The sequence below is a fragment of the Amphiura filiformis genome, chromosome 19, assembly GCF_039555335.1.
Source record: "Amphiura filiformis chromosome 19, Afil_fr2py, whole genome shotgun sequence".
Lineage (NCBI taxonomy): Eukaryota > Metazoa > Echinodermata > Ophiuroidea > Amphilepidida > Amphiuridae > Amphiura > Amphiura filiformis.
Genome location: NC_092646.1, coordinates 55712447 through 55733936, shown reverse-complemented (window position 1 = coordinate 55733936; position 21490 = coordinate 55712447). Strand labels below are relative to the sequence as shown.

Below are 21490 nucleotides of genomic sequence, written 5' to 3'. Positions count from 1 at the left end.
TTTGAACGTATCGTTTTCTCCTGAAGTATAACCTTGAAGTAATCTGAAGCATAACCTTGTTCTAAGGTTCGCTAGTGCGAAATATGTGCTAGTACACGAACCCTATCCCAAAACCTTACCCTAACCCGAAATCGAACCATTACCCTAACCCACGCCCAAAACGAAACCATTACCCTAACCCAAATCTGAAACCATGTCATTACCCTAACCCGAAACAGAACCATTACATGTACCCTATCCCACACCCAAAACCGAGCCATAACCCTAACTCTATAACTCAAACCTAAAAACAAGCCATTACCCGAAACCGAATCATTACCCTAACCCACACCCAAAACCGAACCATTACCATACATTAGGAAATTAATTTGGAGAAAACCTTTTGACAATAAAATACTATGCTGAGCCATCAGCCTGGGTGGCTCACGCTCCAGTAATTTCAGATAATTGAGCTCAGTAATACATCAAAGAATGTCTTCCAATTCATGAAAACAAAATAGATAATCAGCTTATCGGATTAAAAGCTTAGAGGGAACGTCTTGCTGCTCAGCGAGTGTTTGTAATTATCAAGAGGTTTTCTCCAAATTCATTCTCTAATGACCCTAACTCAAAATCAAGCCATTACCCTAACCCGAAACCTAACCCCTGCGTAATATAACTTTTGGATTAGCGGCGTACATTTTTTATGTTTCGGACTAACGAACCTTCTTTCCGGACTAGCAAACCTTCTTTCCGGACTAGCGAACCTTCTTTCCGGACTAGCGAACCTTCTTTCCGGACTAACGAACCTTCTTTCCGGACTAGCGAACCTTCTTTCCGGACTAGCGAACCTTCTTTCCGGACTAGCGAACCCTAGGATAAGCGCTTGTATACCTTCTGAAAAGAAAATGATAATACCGGTAATAATGATAATAATAATGCGACTTATTGTATTTTTTCTCACTGTAGTTATAACATGCACTGCACCAGCTCAGCCACAGAATGGCTTTATATCCCCGCTGTTATCTTCATACGCATTCCAGCAACCAGTAATGTTTGCCTGTAACAGTGGCTTTCATCTTGTGGGAGAATCAACGGCTACATGTAGCGCTCAGAACACCTGGTCCTCACCTGTACCACTCTGTAGAGGTATTGTATTTTCCTTCTTACAAATATCGTGTTGAGAGAGAAGCAAATATATTTACATCAGTGGAAATGAAACGTGTGTCCCAACACCAAATGGCCCACCCTTACCGCATACTAGTACCACCCTGGGTGAGGCCAAACTGATAACTGCCGCGGCCAGAGTGGGACCAATTGGATTGGGACCCAGATATCAATTGCACTTGATAATGTCTTTTGTAGTTATCTACTACTTGTTTTAAAATATTACCAGATTTGAGTCGGGCCAGAGTGAGTCCGCACCACCAGGGTGTGGCCGGTTTCTGCTTTACATTCTTCAGTTATTTTTGTGATTAGCTTAGTGTTCAGTTGAATCTTTACCATCGGCCATAATTTTTCTCTTCTTGTTTTTTGACAGAGATAAGATGCGGAGCTCCTGCGCAACCGCAAAATGGCAACATATCACCGATTCTTTCTTCCTACTCCTACCAACAAGAAGTGAGTTTTTCTTGCAATGTGGGATATTTCCTCAATGGAGACGAAATTATAAGATGTACATCAGAGAATGATTGGTCTGCATCCTTCCCTACATGCTCAGGTAAAGGACAAATAAAATGTCATCAATGCTTTACGCACTTTTCAATTATTGTAAATTTCATATTTACGTCTTTGGGCGATATGTACAAAACCGGTTTTATTTTTAGACCGGGTCTAAGCATATTTCGACCGGTCTAGAGTTAGATCTATACATGTATATATGTGTAAAGTTTATACCCAAGTTTAGCTGTAGTGAAACCAAGTCTAGAGCTAGACTAGGTCTGACAAAAAACAACACTTTTGTGTTGGCCTATATGGCCTGTCACACAAAAGACCCATCAATTCCACTGAAGTAGCCGAATAAGATCACATTACCTTGAAAATGACAGTGCGTCCATAAAGCTTGCATTGTATATCATAATACAAACATGTTAATTTTCACTTCTAAATGTACACATATACTCACTGCGGATCAAGCATTTGTTATCTTGTGTAAGCGATTGACCTGTTATAATCATGTCAATTTGTCAATTCTGTGTGCCGAATTTTACGAATATTTACACTTTAGTGTGACGAATTTAATTTAGAAGGTAAAATCAAGATATATTGTGGGTGGATTGGAAAAGGTCAATATTTTATGTTTAATAATTCCTTCAGCCGTTACCTGCAGTCGTCCCCAAGAGCCACAAAATGGCTACCTGTCACCGGGTATATCAACATATGCCTACCAACAGGAAGTGACGTTTAGATGTAGTGATGGCTTTGAACTTATAGGCGATCCTTCATCTATGTGCGTACAACTGAACACGTGGTCTAATCCTACACCTTCATGTGCAGGTATTTATATGCAAATTTGTTGATGTCATAAATACGTAGTTGATCTTGTACTTTTTGCAGATTATGCTTTTTGTATATTTACGCCATATGCAAAACTATAAACTGTCATTCATAGGGTATAAAAACACACAAAAATTAACCAAATATGCAAATATTGAGGAAATGTTGAATTATTTGAACATCGGCCGTTCCCAGCTGCAACTGCTATTACCAAATCAACACTTTGCGATAGGATGTTATCAGCTCATTTAAAAGTGACAATTTTGTTCCCTTCAAATATAAATTCTTTACAAACTACAAATATGTTCTTTTAGTTATAACCTGTGCGTCTCCTGGACGTCCAACAAATGGACAACTGTCTCCAGACACATCCTCTTATCGCATCAATGACCAAGTCCGATTCCAGTGCAACACAGGGTACCAACTCATTGGTCAGACAATAGTATTTTGTCTTTTTAATGGAATGTGGTCTAATGAGACACCAATGTGTGAACGTAAGTACTGGTTTAACTTTACGTTGCAAATTTTATTAAACAATTGGTCATATAATATTTTCGTTCTTTCTGTGTTGTCAACGTACTCAAGTAATTGGGAGAACGTGTTTGTGGGGCGCTTGAAACACTACGGCCCAGGTTCGATTCCCCACAGTTCCGTAAGTGAACATGGTTACCTATCCGTTACCGTCCTCATATATTTTTGCCCAGTGTACTCCAGTTTCCTCCTGCGTTCTAAATTCGGACCGCTTCATATATTCTTGTGTAATCGGGTGTTTTTCAAAAATGGGGTTGACTGCTGTTTTAGATTTTTTTTAAAGTTCATATAAAAAGTTGTTTCGTTTTCATCCTTCATTACAGAAATCATCTGTTCAATGCCCGTGCAGCCAACTAATGGTATGGTTATACCATTTACGAACACTAACCGTGTGGGTACTCAACTAACATTCATGTGCCAAGCTGGATATCAGATATCAGGATCATCAAGGGTCACGTGCACACCAGAAGGGATATGGTCAAGTCCATTTCCACGATGTGTACAGAACGGTAAGGTGGTGCAAGTGTGACGCTATCTTTGACTTTTTCTTGCGCATGACCCCACCGTCGCATGCATATCCTGTATCCATATTAGATAGTAGCAAGCCATTTTTTATAATTTTGGTTAGTTTTTCCTTTTTTGGATTTGTCGACGATGCTGTTGCTGAACTTTGATTTGCGGTTATTGTTTTGCTGTATGTTTTTTGTTGTTTTTTTGTTCAGCCCAACTGATCTTCTGGCGGTACAACTTCATTGACCTATGAAGCGGATGTTGTTGAATCACGTGTCACATTTGAGTTCAACCTGAACCGGAGCCTACAGATCAGGAAAATACCTCTCATCAGGTTGACTCAAATGTGACCTGTGATACAACAACATCCACTTCACATGTCAATGAACTTTTACCGCCAGAAGATCAGTAGGGCTGATGATGCGTTCAGAATTGGACGTGAAATTTCCCCACTCAAAAATAATAAGTCCAGTTGACTAGAGTATAGTACAAATATTATCATTAGTTACTACCTCGATGAATGATAATTTCACAAACGTTTTCATATTTTAATTTTATGAAAGCTATTTACATGGACGAAGCTGTACTGAGCAGGCCCTTCTTTAAAATATTATCCAGTATTTAGGGGGTGATTAACCGATGCACTGATTACAGATAACGTCAGTTTTAATTTTCTTCCATTCTAGCTCCAACCTCATGCATCAACCCACCAACATTATCTAATGGGAACATCACCCCGACACTTCCATCATATATAATCGGTACAGCGCTGACCTACTCATGCAGTGCTGGTTATGATTTACAAGGTTCTGCGGTAATTCGCTGTACAACAGATGGTTCTTGGTCAGCGATATTTCCAACTTGTATGGAACATGGTAAGTGTATAGATGAGGTGACCTCAATGTTTATCAACAGAGGCAAGGGAATGGTATATCGATATGCTTGAGTGAACCCCATGCAACCACTACACTGTTAAATAGCCTTATTGTGATGCGGCGGGAGTTTTAAAAACACGAGCCCTGAGCAAAATATGATGCGCGCGCATACTGTCAGGCAAAAAACAATGGAAATTGAGATGATGCGTGCGCATACTGCCAGGCATTGACGTCAGAAGTCACCTCGTCTATATAGAGTGATCTTATAATTGACACCTTCCAACCGTTGATGGCGTTTTGGCTCGGCTAACTCCGATCAAGCCGGAATTAGAGAAGCGGAAAACTGAAAGCGAGGATGATTGTGTAGCCTGGCTTCGCTAATTTCGGGGCTAATTTTAAGAAAGCTCTATAGAGTGATTGTTGTCATTTTTATGGAAAGCAATCGCTCAATAATAATCAATTACATTTGGATCTGTAAAATGTATATAAAATACATTAAACTCACCAACTAACATTTCTTGCTTCGACTGACAAAGAGCTGTTGTGTTTGTGTTTTGACATTTTTCTTTTGAATTTCAACTACAGTGTCGTGTCCTACCCCCGATATTCCAGAGGATGGTGGCATATCACCTGCAACTGGTTCCTATGATCAAGGTCAGCAGGTTGTCTTCAATTGTGACTCAGGTTTTCAACTGAGAGGAGTACCAGCAGTGGTGTGTCAGCAGGATGGGTCATGGAGTAAAGAATCACCATTTTGTCTTAAAGGTGGGACCCCAAAAGATTTCTTTTAATTAGTCATTCTTTTTAAAGGTGCATGATCCGATTCAAAGAAATGTTGCATTCTGCGACTGACTCAATTTGAAACTTGAAATGTTTGGATGATACACCTCTACATAGACAGAATTTCAGTATAGCTTTACATACATGGCGGTGCATAATCAAACATTCCATGTAATTCAAACATTTTTGCTTGACAAACACTTTTAAGATTTAAAAATCTGAGTACTCACGACTTAAGCTTTCGCCACCAGGGCTGATGGCTTGATCACAAGTGACTTAGTCCACTGCTTTCCCGGAGAAACTTCTTGTTGACATTTCCCCGATGTTTTTGTTTTCAGCAGTGATCAAGAGAAAGCAGGTCTTTATCACGGTTGATTACTTTGGCTCCCATTTGGCCAATATGAATTGCTTCCCTTATTATTCTGGAAAATGCATTTGAGTCATTGTCGAGTGTGATGAACGTGTAATAAACTTAGTTTGGTTTTTTGGTCATTGGGTTTTCCTATTGAAATCCATACACACCCTATGGAAGACATGCCCTTAATCTTAAAAACAGGGGGTGTAGATTTCAAATAGAGTCAAGTAATTCCATTTGAAATTTACACTCCCTGTGTGGAATATTAAGATCATGTCTTCCATAGAGGGTGTGTAGATTAAGATTTCAACTTGAATAACCCAATTATTTGCCGATGGTTATTACCAGATATATGCAGACCTGACCATTTGTGAAAACAGAGGAAAATGCTTTTAAAAAGAGAAAAATAACGCAAAATTATGCTTAAAAAGCTCAAATTGGGGGGAAAAATAACAAATACGTAAATTTCAGGAATAAAAAAAAGTGGCCAAGGACTTCATGAAATTATTATCTACCAATGTTTATTTTTTCCATTACCAGAAAATTGCCCACCCCCTGATGTTCCAGAAAATGGAAAGGTTGTTCCATACGGGAATATTCCTTTTGGGTTAAATGTCACATTTGAATGCGACCGTGGTTTTCGTCTTGAAGGGACCAGGCAAGCGATGTGCTTGCCAACGCTTATATGGAATATGGAATCACCAATGTGTATCGGTAGGTGGTAAAACACAAGGAAATTTTTCATTATTTAGGACATTAGCTCGTAAGTTAATTAGTAGAATTATGATGAAATCGTAATTGAAAGAGAATCTTTTGACCAGGAACCAATTGGCAATTCGTTACTTCACTCAATATGATGCACACTCTTATTCTGTCACAGGTTCTATACGAGTATTTAAAGTAACATCAAGGTTATTATAGTATGTTAATAATAAGGAAGTTTTTGAACATGAAGAACTCATCGCCTTAGTGAGGGTATATTAAAAAAGGTGACCACAATGTGGGCTAGGATGACTATATCAGTGATGCCAAATGATGCATAAATTACCAAGTCATAAAACAAAAACAGGTGGAAAAGAATATCGTCAGCCTGCTACGCTAATTGCCGAAGTCATTTTTTGTATTTTGAGAACAAAGTACAAAATATGGTTCAAACATGCATTTAAACATACTTATTCACCAATCTTTGCACAAGAACAAAGGATCATGATACAAATGAAAGGGAATAATCCGAAATAATTAGGGTGATTACGTAACTGATGCATGCTTGAATCCCATTTTGTTCTTTGTTGAAGGAAATTGAGAGTGCAATTTGTACCTTCCATCGGTTTTCGTTTTGTAACCTGGTAATTTCTGTATTATTTGTCGTTACTGATATCTCAAATTAAAGAATATTTTGGTTTGCGGTGATTTTACTTTGACTGTGGAGTCATACTCCTAACTGGTAGTGCAGACTGTATTATGAAATGAATATTTACGTTCGTTTTCTTGTAGCGGTGACATGTGCCACACCAATACAATTAACCAATGGTAATATAGAACCAGTTGAGGCCATCTATACTGTTAATGCACAAATAACATATAGTTGTAACCCAGGATACCGATTAATGGGGATGTCAACATCGACGTGCGACCTTCTCGCTGATGATGTTGCTATCTGGTCTCCACAACCACCGTTATGTGTAGAGCAAGGTATTTAGTCGTCGGTCAAAATCAGGTCTATATAAAGTTACCAATAATTCGTAACCATTTTATTTAATTAAATCAATTGAATCACTCTCTCGCTTTTCTTTTTATATAGTATAATTTGTCGACTTTTACGAATACAATTACGTAAAAAAAATTACGATTATTTTCATCATTTTGGTATCCTACCCATGGATGTAATGAACATAGTAACTGATTTTGCTTTTATATATCTTACAGGCGTGGTGTGCGACCAACTAACACATCCTCGCGACGGAAGCATTTCTCCTGCACAAGACATGCCATATCCAGTTGGTGAGAGAGTGACTTTCCAATGTAATTCTGGCTTTGAACTTCAAGGAAAAACAGAGCTTTATTGCACCAACGACGGTTCCTGGTCTGGAATCCCACCTATATGTGAAGAGATAGGTAATGGTTGTTGAAATAATGTCTTTGTCTTGTCTTGTAATGACTTGTCTTTCTCGTCTCATTCTCCTCAATATCTGCTTCTTTTCTCCTCCCTCGTCTATTCTTCTTGTAAGACATGCACATGTCTCGTCTACACGCGTATTTCAGCTACCTCAATCGGTATAAGGCTTTGCCACACATAGATGGAATGGGTCAACTTACATCGCCATATAATATTTATGATCCAGTGGTGAAATCACCATCCCGCATAAGATTTATGGTGAGGCCTCACAGAAACGTATTTCGTTTCTCTATGCGATATGGCCAGTAAATATCCTGCATGGCCCCCGGGTATGTCCGATATGTATTCGTTCAACGTCCGGCAAATGACACAGTACAATTTACCGACGAATCCGTCCCATGTTACCCATTATTGCATCCGTCGCCAGTACCAGCGAACCCTCTCAAAGAACCGCCAAGAATAAGGAACAAACTCGGGAAATATGCAGGACATTACGAACACACATCGAACAACTACCGAACATCTCTATTCGGCACATTCCGTTTCCGCATGCACAAAACTTACCGACGGACTTAACGAATACTTAGTATTACCTAACATGAAACGCATTTGGCGGATGATAAGCAAAACATAAAAAGAACATAAAACGTACATTGTGGTTTTGTGGTATACAGTGGTATATGTTTTAGACAAGGGTGCGTGGTATGGTCAATAATAATCCTGCAGGCGTCTGATGTATGTCCACCGGGTATGTCCGATATGTATTCGTTCATCGTCCGGCAAATGACATGGTACAAATGACCGACGAATCCGTCCTATGTTTGCCAGTAATGCATCCGTCGCCAGCACCAGCGAACCCTCCCAAAGAACCGCAACAATAAGGAACAAATAAAGAAAATAAGGAATAAGGAACAAACTCAGGAAATGTACAGGACAATACGAACACACATCGGACAACTACCGAACATATGTCTATTCGGCACATTCCGATTCTCCATGCACAAAACTTGTTAATTTTTGCAGGAATCTGTTATGCTTGTTGGATTCCTTGCATCATTTCCTTTTTGAAAATGTATACGTTATATACTTCTCTTCATTACATTTAAAGATTCAATGAATAACAACATCTAAATTACTGACTCGAGGAAGGTATACTCTATACAGACTATAGCTTGAAACTTCCCTGGGCAAGGTACTTACCGCTAAATATCTCGGTCTACTCGTAAGAATCTCAGGGACCTGATCCTGGCTGCGATGTTCATTATTCTGGCTGACTATAATATATATATCTGAATGATGCTACTTGTGTTTTGGGTCATAGTGGTCAATGCGCAATGATCTTGTAATTGCGCCATATAAATCCGTGGCTTTTTATTCTATATTTGCTAATATTTTGGCAGTACTTACCTATTTATCTATGTTACGATCGCTCTTGCCAATTAAGCCCCCACCCCAACAAAAACCCGTAATATTTCTAATGTTTCTTTAACTTACTGTATTATTTGATAGCATTAACCTGTCCACCTGTAGTCGCCCCTACCAATGGTTACCTTTCCCCGTCAATGGGACCATATCCAGTGGGCCAGACAGTCGATATCACATGTCATAGTGGTTACGTAATCACCGGTACCTCTACCATAGTTTGCACATTGGACGGCAATTGGTCTGACAACACGCCAAGTTGTTCTCCGTTTGGTATTTATTTTCTTTCTTGAGCAAGGATGCATGAAATGCAGCATAGTTTAGACGAGTAAAGATCTACCTGCATCAAACTTCTAAATGCAGCATATTTAGACGAGCAAAGATATTATAACCCCATCAAATTTCTAACCGCAGCATAGTTGAGACTTGTGAAAATAACAATGCCATCAAACTTCTAACTGCAGCATAGTTTAGACAAGTGAAGTAGGGGCGTAGCAAGAGCCTCGGGCCCATGTACAAGGAGCAATGAGGGGTTCTTTTAACATCACATTTATCAGCCCTATCCTCAACCCACCTAAACCCCCGGGCCCCCTGGACTTCGGCCACTCTGTTCACCTGCTTGCTACGCCCCTGAAGTGAAGATAAAACGCCATAAAAATTTCTAAATGCAACACACTTTAAAGGAGTACAGATAAACATCAGCAAGCTTCTAAATAGCAGTGCTCAGCAAACTTCTAAATATAGCATAGTTTAGGCGAGTGGGTATCCCAGTGGGCACAGGTTAGGATTTCGACGTTGAATCAACGTTGATACAACGTCGAAGTTTCAACCTAACCTGATTTCAACCTGATTTCAACCTAGAGGTTAGTTGAAATCAGGTTGAAATTTCAACGTTGTATCAACGTTGAAATATCAACCTGAATTCAACTACCCTCTAGGTTGAAATCGGGTTGAAATCAGGTTGAACTCCATCAGGTTGAAGTCCATTAGCAAATACAACCTGATTTCAACGTCAGGTGTGCCCACTGGGTATCACTTGTGCTTTTGCTGATATGAAGACGTCTCTTATTGCTTAAACATGTGAATTATTTAAAGACCCATTCAGTGATCCCAGCGCAAGTGTAAAAAAATAAAATTGTTTATAAATTGCTTAAAAGTGAAGGATAAGTCATTCAAATTGTCATTTGGTATTTTTGAAAGGACAAATTTGGCAAAAAAACTAAGAAAACAGCAGTACTGACGAAGTTGAAGCCCCGTTGAAATACATGTAGCTAATTTCCCAATACAGATTCGTGTAAAATGTCTTATTTTGTCTTATTTTGTCTTAAATACACGGCTTTCGGCTGAACCACTCGCAGGCTATGTTAGCACATCTATGACAATGACAAATGTACCAAAATCTGAATTTTCCCAATCGGATATTCTTTCATTCATTTTAAGGGAGTTGTCAAGTCTCAGAAATACAGGAGAACTTGCGCCCTCTGTGAATATCCTTCAGACCCACTTAAGACCAACAATTACTTTAATTATTATAGTCAAAATTAGTTTTAAAATCCCAAATTTTCACGCACCAGTAAGACCCCAACATGTGGCTTCTTGGACTTTATAAAAAAAACTGTATATAAAACTGCTCATCGACATAAGACTAGCCTGGTCAAAATGTGTGGTGTGCTACAAGAATTTTAAGACTATAGTCGCATATGTCTAGTCAAAATGTCTTGCAAAACATTCAGTATTGTAGCGTTTTTAGGATTATGTCTTTTTTCTTTAAAGTGTGCTGAGGGTTGTGGATCAACGTCTAGGCATTGTGTCTGTGCGTAGCGCACTATAAATCACTGCGCTTTTTTTAAAAGTTAATCTACATATCGATAACAGTGGCTACTCTATTGCATAATTTATGAGCAAATATAGCAATAGTTTTGCAGAAAATGCATTTTACGATAACTCTGCCTTAAAGAAATTCGCTCGTTTACTATCTATCACTAAGATAATTTATTACATTTTTCTGAGGTACGTTTAGCATGTGCACTGGAATATTCTTATCATAATGCTTTCGCAGTGGGAGTATGAGCAGTTTCCTTGTTTATAGGTTACGGTTGAACAATGGCTTGGCGGTTTGCAGAGCTTATCAGCTATTGATTATTATAGTGCTGTGCAATATAAAATGGCTTCAAATTGATACATTGTTTAGTTATCTGATCCAGTTGTTCCATTTGCATGGGTTTCAGAATGCAACGCTCCAGAACCTTTATTGAATGGTTTTATCACGCCTAATGTCGGCCCATATACTATTGGCTTCTTGATCAACTTTTCATGTAAACTAGGGTTTACATTATTAGGACCCGAGTCGTCTGTGTGTACGAATCAGCAACTGTGGTCTGAGAAGACTCCCATATGTTATCAACAAGGTAGAGAATCTCAATACCTCAGATGTGTTTATCATGTAGATGTTATAGATAGTAGCTTGTATAATTATTGTGACATACGCAATACCTATATCTGTAAATGCTTATATTCGTTATATCACAGCATCGATGATGTCAAAGTCACTGTCATTGAATCCCTAGGTCGCCAATCCAAATTTAGACGCCAGCAGCGCGAGAAATTCTGGATCAACAAGCTTCATTCCGTTCAACCCGAAGGCTTAATCTTATTGAATAGGTTTTTTTCGCCCCTCCTTTTTTTTACGCACGCGTTTTTTAGATGCGCCTTCACGCTGCGATGTTTTTAAATCGCGTATCTTTTTTCACGCTTGTTTTTCGCTTTACGCATCATTTTTCTTGTTTGTTTTAGATTGTTTTTCTTGTGTTATTTTATAATAAAGCCTGAAGAAGGTACGCTTGGTACCGAAAATTTGCTAAAGTGTAACTGTTTCCCGTCTGCGTTCGTTTCATTTGCTTATATTAGTTTATATACAACTGTTGCCGCCATCAATATGAACCTTTCATATTGCAATTTGTACGTATAATGGCGGCCAATTTTACTGGGACATTTGCGAAAAAATTTCAATCTGAGGATATTTTGCAAAATGAGCGTAAATGTAGGTATTTCATGGCCCAATGCGCGCGAAGCTCGCTAAATGTGCAATACTAGTATTACATACGTATTTTAACCCAAAACACGCCAGTGTTTTTCTCGCTGAAAAGAAAATTACACAGGGCAAATATTTTTTATTTTTTCTCCCATTAGGGTTTTTATCTATTTATTTATTATTTATCTTTACGCTTTATTTTTGGTGAAGATTTATAGCGCTACTAATTTTACCGACAAAAATTGAATTAGTCATTCATTTTGCTTTTTATGATTCAGTCATTTGTTCTCATAATTAAAGCCAGAATTAAAAAGACTAGTTTGCGCCTGACGTCAGTGTCAACCAAACCCCTACTGGTTAATAGCGCGTTAGAGTAAGGTCGACTCATCTGCTGCTAACGGCGAGAAATTACGTACTTTCACAAGGCAAAAGGTAACTTTTCTAGGCATTGTTGACATGGTGCCTTCAGAAAAGAAACATTAACCATAAGGTGTCCTGTTTATCGCCGCGTTCACCAAATCATCCCGACACTTGTAAACAAACCGTGCTCGAGTTTGATTGACAGATGACGTCAGATGCAAACTAGAATTTTCAAGTGCACTAAAACTCTCAAATAAGTGACCAAATTACTTGGCCTAATCTTGGGACCATTTCTTGAACTCAATTTAGCGAAACATAATGTTGATCTAACCTCGATCATGCTGCAAATGTAGGGGGGTTGGTGTTATTTTGCTGCTGCTTTTACAAAATATATTCTGTTGAGTTCAAACTTGATATATTGAGGTTTGATTTGCTGATTTTCTTCCGCATTTAGCAAAAGTTCTGGTGAAAATTGCATGTTTTACGATTTTGTAGCCTCAATCAATTCTTGGAATTCACAATACAATGCGCCGCCAACGGTTGCTCTTGCCAGTCCAATTTTTGACCTTCAGTATCAATATTGCCAGTGTAGCCACCATTGGATTCTTACGCCAGTGTGATAATAATAATGTTTGAAAACACTCCACAAAGGTTCTACTATTATTATAATTTGCTGCTGTGAGCATTCGCGTGTAACATCATTCATTGATATCTAAACCATGGGCGTATTTTGGGGGTGGCTTTGGTGGCGCGAGCCCCGGATAAAAGCAGGTAGCGACAAAAAAGAAGGGGTGGTGGAAGATGAAGATCTCACACCACCAAATCAGAGTCCCATAGAGATATGTGCTAAATTTGCCTTAAGAAAACGTCATTTTTTCTTCACAGGAGCGACTCAGTTTTAAGCGACAGCTATGATGGTTGAAATCAGCCCTTGCCTGATCCCTCTGGCTGGGAAAAAATATAGGTTGACCGTCATTATTTTTTACGACTGGCCCTCAAAGTCTACGATGTCTGGGAATTTCCTATTTTTCAAGCAAAACCATGCCGGTGTTTCTGTAAAGAAAAGGCTGCTTAAAATCATTAAAAGTTATTCGATTTCTCCCATCTGTGGTACACTTGCAGGAATTAATATTACTAATCATAACCAATCCAAATTTGGCTAAAATTATGCAAATTTCTGCTCATTTTAATGCTTAAATTCACAATCAATGGGTTTTTCTGAGAAGTGAAATTCAAGGGCGCACAACTATATATACTATTTGGTGGTGTGAAATCTGAATGATGCAACATGTTTCTGATTATCCTTAATTTCAGACTATTTTAATCTAATTAACTTATTTTTAGCATAATTTGAACAAGAAGCTGGTTAAAAAAAAATTTTCAAGCAGAATCATTGTGTCTGTGACATCTGCTATCTACTGAAGATAGCATTGTGATTACCATGTTGAAAATTCACCAAGACTTAGGCTTTCAGCAATTTACAGTCAAGAGGGACAAGTAACCAGGCAGACACACAAAAACAAAGAAGAACATGACCACAATGTCTGAATTATAAGTGTTGAATTATATGGCCTATTAGTGAAATCTTAAGTCACCCCCCCATAAGCTTACCTGATCCATGGACACATTTTATGAGCTCCAACCAGTGCCCTCAGCCCACGTGCCACCATATACTGATGTCTTCTACATCTGGCACTGAGTCATTGCATACCATCATGATTGTAAACATTACCTGGGTTACCAGTAGTGGAATCATAAGCTTTAGCCTACCCCCCCCACCAACACACAGACCGTAAGCTTACCTGATCCAGGCGCCTATTTCATGAGTTCCGACAAGTACCCTAGCACCATACTGCAATGTCTTCTCTATCTGGCACTGAGTCATTGCATGCCATTGATGATGTAAGCTTACAAAATATTATGATTACATTGCATGGGCCTAAGTCACTCTACGAAATGGAATCTTTCACTCAAACACACATTTTGGGTCATAAACTCACCTTAGCACTGGTATATTAGTAGCAAATGTTGCAGTTCTCTTCAATTTTAGCCTTTAATTACATAAATTCAGTCAATGCACTTCTTCGGTGAATCCAAACACGAATTAGGCACAGGGCTAACTTGCTCAATCAAAAGTTGAGACTCACACACACAGCTCCATTCAGATCTCACACCACCAAATCAGAGTCCCATAGAGATATGTGCTAAATTTGCCTTAAGAAAACGTCATTTTTTCTTCACAGGAGCGACTCAGTTTTAAGCGACAGCTATGATGGTTGAAATCAGCCCTTGCCTGATCCCTCTGGCTGGGAAAAAAATATAGGTTGACCGTCATTATTTTTTACGACTGGCCCTCAAAGTCTACGATGTCTGGGAATTTCCTATTTTTCAAGCAAAACCATGCCGGTGTTTCTGTAAAGAAAAGGCTGCTTAAAATCATTAAAAGTTATTCGATTTCTCCCATCTGTGGTACACTTGCAGGAATTAATATTACTAATCATAACCAATCCAAATTTGGCTAAAATTATGCAAATTTCTGCTCATTTTAATGCTTAAATTCACAATCAATGGGTTTTTCTGAGAAGTGAAATTCAAGGGCGCACAACTATATATACTATTTGGTGGTGTGAAATCTGAAGGGGCTGCAAGAAGAATTATTAAAAATAAAAGGGCGTGACAGAAGGGGCGGCAAGAAGAATTATTAAGGAAAACAGGCGGAAAATTATGGAATACTGATATAATTATACCTTTTTGGTCGCCAACAGGGCCACAGCTTGATGTGGTGTGGGTAAATGAGGGGGTGTAACACCTCTAATTCTATAATGCATAAAAATTTGCTAAATGATAACGTCCAAACCCTTGTGCTATTTCACGTATAATTTGATGGACATTGAATGTGCAGATCAAACAGTAATGAACTGATCGTCTACAATATTCACGGGTATAGTTGAAATGTGTTCATTGGATGAAATTTATCATAAAAAAACAGGTTTACGTTAATTGTCAACAACATCAATGTCACACCAAAACAAGTAAAGCTATAATTGAAGAACGAATTAAAATGACTATTTGCGTATGACGTCCTGTCAACCAGACCAAAATTGCCGTACTGCACAGGTCAGCAACCAATTTTGCCCTGACGTCAGACGCAAACTAGTTTTTTTAATTCGGTCTTCAATTATATTTCAATGATATTAACAGAATAAGAAGATGCGCGTTCACCATGATTGTACAGGTAAGTTCTTACACGGTTGCTCATTGCTTGGATTTGACCAATATTCCTTGTGAAATATTGACTGTGCAAAAAATGTGTTTTTCTAACAGATCCAACCTGCATCACACCGAGTACTCTTTCGCAAAAACTGATCATACTTCCTGATGGCCACGACTCCTATGCAATCGGTGAAGTCGTCGAATTTGCCTGTCAGAATGGCTTTGTTCTCAATGGAAAAGAATCAGCGGTGTGTACAAAAGACAGGACGTGGTCAGAGATATTTCCAACATGTGTTGTAATGGCTGCTGAAGGTATACAATCGTCTTTAGCTTGTAATGTAATGTAAACACATCATAAAAAGTGACTAATCCCCATCTTTGAAAGAAATTATTTTCAACCATGCGAATAATTTTCAAACTGAATTTGCAGAATACGCTTAACATAAGACGTATGCTTTGCACATTTGTGTCAATAATCCTACTCTGACTGTAGCTTTATTATAATGATTTCATCATAATATTATTATAATGATATCATCATATTTAGACTTAGCTTTGTATGTTCAATATCCTTAATTCTATTTAATATATTGTAATACGGACAAACTTTGTGTATTTTCTACGTTATCCGTGCGTTAATTTTGTACGTGCGGAATATTTCATATTGGCTAATAACCCACCTTGCTTCGTCACAGGAGAGTGGTGTTGAATAGTTAGAAGGGCGTACGATCGCGGCGTACGGGGATCGCAACCTCTGGTATGTTTTACCATTTGACTCTTGGAATCACATACGAGGTTTGTCCCGCAAAGCGACGTACATCATTGGACAGCTCCCTCAACTGATACTTTTAACTGCAGCAGTATAGACTACCAATGACATAAAAACCTGTAATTCCCGCCTGGGTGAGCAACTGCCGAAAGAATGTCCTTGGCTCTTGCACACACACCGATCTTATTATAATTGAATGACTCTTGAATGACTCTTTCAGATCCGTCGTTCCTCGCCCAGGAGGGCAATGTTCGACTCATACTGTGGATTGGTGTTCCTGTTGCATTTGTTATCTTATTGGTGTTTACTGTCTGTTGTATCATTGTCTTCAGGAGGTAAGTAATCACATTATGTTAAATAAAGTCTTTGCTGGCGCTTTGCATAAACGTCGCATCTTCGGCTCTCGCAGCGTTGTTCGGTTGTCAATCAGAGTCTTCTTTTATTTTCATTCAAATGAATAGTTTTATTTGAGGGTTTGTTCGCTTTATCGTTGTTTATACACAGTTTCGGTTGCGACAGACCTTTTCGGTTGTCCGCAGCAGTTTTCGGCTGTCCGCTTTAACCTATTCTTTCCGCTCAACTAATCCGTTTCATTTGGAGCTTTGTTCGCCTTAACGACGTATTCTGCAGCGGAAGTTACTGTTGAACAATATCCCCGCTACAGAAAATGTAAAGGAAAATTAGTCACTTGGTCTTGTGCAACGTCAAAACACCAGCAAGACGTTGGGCTATATTTGGGCCTTCAAGGAATTCATTCGCCGTCGAACAAGTATAAAAATGTAATAAGCTTTCGTTAGGTTTAGCTCTTGCTTCTTCGGTACATAACTATTACGCGTCAGGCCAATGTATATCACCCTGCCCTTTGACTACGGAGTATTCGGGGCTGGCCCTTGGCCAATGATATTGAGGGATACAACCACAACTGGCTGTGGCCAAAACGTTTGCTGTTTTCTTCAATCAATATTCCCAGCAAATACAATTATTATCCAATTTTCTTTAAAGATAGGACATGCACACCTCTTACACAGTGACATGACCAAGTTGGTGGTAAAACGATGGACCAAATCTACGTATCCTTAATTTGCACATAACAGGTTCTGGTTGTAAGCATTCCATATACATGTTTAAATTGTCTTTTGTCTGCTTAAGAAATTGTAATTCTGAAAAGAGTCGTTTACACTACCCTTTCTTACCTAAGATACGGTGGCTCAGAAAAGGACCCTTTGTAATTAGATATCCCTAAGATATATCTAAGACTTGAAAATGATTAAAGTCCGACCAAGATGAAGATACCCAAGTGCCTTGGATGGAGGCTATAATTATGTATATACCATAACAAATATCTATTTGTATTATGTTCATTTTATTAAACCTAGTTGTATTTTAACTTTTATTTCCTATATTACCAATAAAGGCACCGACGAGGGCGTCTTCCAACAGACGAAGAACTAATAATGGAGTATAGGAAAGAAAATCAGACTCTTCCCGCCGGACAAGGAACGGATGTATACAATATATATGGTCAACGAGATAATCGCCCTCGTGTTATGATGCGACAACAACCTGCATATGCTACGCCCCATATGAATAATCTTAATCAGCGAGAAGAACAACATTATCAGAGCTCGTTACAAAGATCACACGCAGACTCGCTCGATAGTCACTCACTGCCGAGATCCATTGCCGACTCGCATCAATCTATCCCGCGCTCAAATGGTTTACCTGCAGCTGAATCCTCATTGCCATCTTATGTTAATGTAAATGTAACAAATGGCCCTATGAATCAACTCACACGATTATGACGATTTGTAGATAGATACATTTTATGATTCATAGGTTTAGAAGACACGATGTCATTACTTTACGATGTTGGTATCGGCGGATGGAAAGTAGCAACATTTATCTGTTGTCTTGGCATAATATTGCACACTAGATTTCTCTGTTCTTGGGTTGCGCAGTTTTCTATAATATCGCTATGAATATTTTAGCATGATCTGGCGTTGCATTATTTTCATGAAAGAAAATCCAAGAATTCCCCATTAATCGTTTTCTTTCTTTCTTCCGCCTAAATAGTATTACGATAGTAATATGATGAATAACGTACATTCAGCAATTGAATCAATTGTGTGTTACATTTTGTAGAAGTTTACTAGATACCATGCCGTCAGTTACACTACTTATAGATAATGGAGAGATTGCAAAATGAAGTTACAGATTTACTTTCATCTAAAATCAGGCAATATCTGCAGTGACAGAGAACAGAGTGGCCCAGCGGTTAAAGTCTTTGATTCTGGTGCAAGAGGTCCCCGGTACAGTTCCAGTTGAATGCAAAATAGCACAAATCTATCAGCATTCTCCATTACTGTTTTGAAAGACCTTGCAGCAAGTTATGCCTGGTGGTCTGTATCACAGATTAATAAACGCATAGATTGGAATGTTCCATGCCTGTGCCCTCTAAGCATACTTGAATTCAGCTGATGCCGGCACAGCGTAGAGAACTGGCGACATCGCTTATCTTACGCGCGAAGTTTCTTTTGTGTACGCTCGCTATTTGTGAGTTCGCTCATGCAAACCGGCTTTAGCGCCGATCTACAACCCCTAGCCCCTCCACTGGCTACGCCACTTGTGATGTTAGCACAGGGCAATAGTCACCTTTTATACCATATATTTTGTTTGCCATGAACTATTGGGGAAATATACTTTACACTAAAGGTAATTTCTTAAAAGAATTTGATAGATAACTTTGTTCTGCGTATTTTGATACGTCATTCGGCACAATGCGACTTTATTTCCCCAAGCTATACGCATTTGAATGACAAAAGGTAGAGTTTCATAAGTGACACAATTGAATATACCCTCCTTCAGATCGATTCCCTGCGTTTCCTTTTATAACGGGCTCACTACAGTGTGATCATACTCTTTGTGTGTGACAATTCTATGTTAAATTTGTCACTCTTAAAATGATCTCTTTTTTCGTTTAAAGTATTAAGTTGGAGAAATAAAGTCGCATCATGCCAAAAAAATGTACACAAATACGCAGAATCAAACTCAGTGATTGAAATAGGTTGTTAATTTAGTTTTAGTGCCTTTACGAAATTGCTATTGTTTTAAGTTTCAAGATATTGTTGTGCACAGCGCAGTATAATAGAAATGTTTTTTTTTATCATTAGTATATTATCCACTGATCAAATGACAGAAATATGTTACATAATTAAAATTATGAACTATTCCTATTGCTGCCGTCTTTGCGGTTTTGTAGATTTTAATAATATTTTCCAAAATCCGACAATTTTGGTCACTTTAAACTCTTGTAAATACGTAATATAGGAGTGGCCACTATTTGTTAAGTAAAAATATATAAATTTGAACAGATGCTCTATTTTTTCAAAGAAAAAAATGTTTTGTCTATTACAGTCGTGGACAAAAGTTTGGAATAGTTTTTCCTTTCTTGGAATAAAACGTATTGTACTCAATAATGACTCCCTGAAACATGCAAAATCAACCTAGAGAAGGAAGTGGTAATCGTATGCGATGATTTGTTTGTGATGATGAGCTCTAAAAAATCACCCTGGATGTTTTTAAACAAACTTCTACACAGCACCTTGTTTTTAATTTTTTTTTTTCATAAAAAAAGTAGGAATTCCTACAGTAGGAATTTCAATTGAATGAACACAGCTTTCAACAGCTGTCTGAACTCGATCCAACCACGATCAAACTACATGGCGAACGCACGACCTTGGATACAATACTAACCAATCACAAGTGAGTTGACATGGTTGGATTCACTTCCGCGTTACGCACGCACAGTCGCACACGCTGGCGTACATCGCGCATTGTACGCGAAATAAATTGTCAAGCTATGTCAGGCTGTGTTCATTCAATTGACATTTTTACTGTAGTAACTATTTTTGCTGATAAAGACGTATTGTTATTAAGACATGTCACCAAAACTGACGCGATTTTTTGTTGGTCGAAGCAACTAAAAAATCGACTTTCATTGTCTAAATCAATATATTATTGAAAAGTAACGCTTCAATGTTTTGCAAAAGTTCATTCTACAAATCATATACTTTGAAAACATGCTTAATTTATTGTTGTTAATGAGTTATGTACGTTCTACAAAAGTGTTGTTGTTTCAGCCCTCTTTACAACATAACTCAAGGAACACAGGACCTACAAAATATTATATATGTGATATTTGAATTCTTCTACACGGTCGCTATTAATGATCAATGCGATTTTTGCCAAAGCTCACTACCTGCCATTCAATTCCCAAGATTCTGTGATCGCAACAGTTTAAAATAGTTACTAACCTTAATGCAAGCCCCCTTTTAGATCGCGTCACCTTAAGACCTCCTTTTGTTTTAATATAACTTTCAAAAATGTTTTTCGTGCACAGTGGACACATATTATGTCACTGTCAAAATACCGGTGCGTCTTTCTAGGAAAAAGATACCGGCGCGTCTTTCTAGGAAAAATCAGAGTCTTCAAATTTTGGCTAAAGCCATTCCCAAGATGCTGTGATCGCAACAGTTTAAAATAGTTACTAACCTTAATGCAGGCCCCCTTTTAGATCGTGTCACCTTAAGACCTCCTTTTGTTTTAATATAACTTTCATAAATTGATTTCGTACACAGTGGACACTGTCACTGTCAAAATACCGGTACGTCTTTCTAGGAAAAAGCAGAGTTTTCCAACTTTTGTCAATGACTGTATTTGTTTAGCATGTTTAGTGAATATAAATTGCGCAATAAGTTAGCAGCTTGTCGTAATAAAAATGTTGAGACTGAAAATGATATCGCATTTGTCTGAAAACCTTTAATTCTGTTCCTTCCACCACTTTGCCTTTTTATTTACTGCATCATTTGCAGTCACTGATATCTCAAATTAAAATGAACATCCTTGCGCACATATGATAACCTTGATTTTTTTAAATTACTCTCACTTTTGCTGCTACCTTTAATTGGGATGACTAGCATTGATAAACAGGGAAAAACAGTGTAAAACCACTCAAAATTAAGTTTGAACACTGCTGGTGCTAGCCTGATAGAGA

The 21490-nt window shown here is 38.3% G+C and overlaps 1 protein-coding gene across 10 annotated transcripts in view; it reads left to right on the top strand.

The window, feature by feature from the left end:
• Positions 1-21233, top strand: part of LOC140141522 (complement receptor type 2-like) — an 84923-nt gene extending 63690 nt beyond the window's left edge. For 8 of the 10 annotated variants that reach the window (XM_072163408.1, XM_072163409.1, XM_072163410.1 and 5 more), the window contains 15 exons: positions 949-1128; positions 1520-1699; positions 2296-2475; positions 2790-2969; positions 3330-3515; positions 4203-4391; positions 4977-5156; positions 6067-6240; positions 7021-7218; positions 7453-7641; positions 9152-9337; positions 11293-11472; positions 15780-15980; positions 16658-16772; positions 17852-21233. In XM_072163408.1, coding sequence (XP_072019509.1) covers positions 949-1128; positions 1520-1699; positions 2296-2475; positions 2790-2969; positions 3330-3515; positions 4203-4391; positions 4977-5156; positions 6067-6240; positions 7021-7218; positions 7453-7641; positions 9152-9337; positions 11293-11472; positions 15780-15980; positions 16658-16772; positions 17852-18239 — 2906 coding nt within the window. In that variant the 3' untranslated portion in view covers positions 18240-21233. The remainder of the gene's footprint in view (positions 1-948; positions 1129-1519; positions 1700-2295; positions 2476-2789; positions 2970-3329; positions 3516-4202; positions 4392-4976; positions 5157-6066; positions 6241-7020; positions 7219-7452; positions 7642-9151; positions 9338-11292; positions 11473-15779; positions 15981-16657; positions 16773-17851) is intronic. The other 2 variants (XM_072163412.1, XM_072163415.1) reach the window with 2 other exon arrangements.
• The last annotated feature ends 257 nt before the right edge of the window (positions 21234-21490 follow it).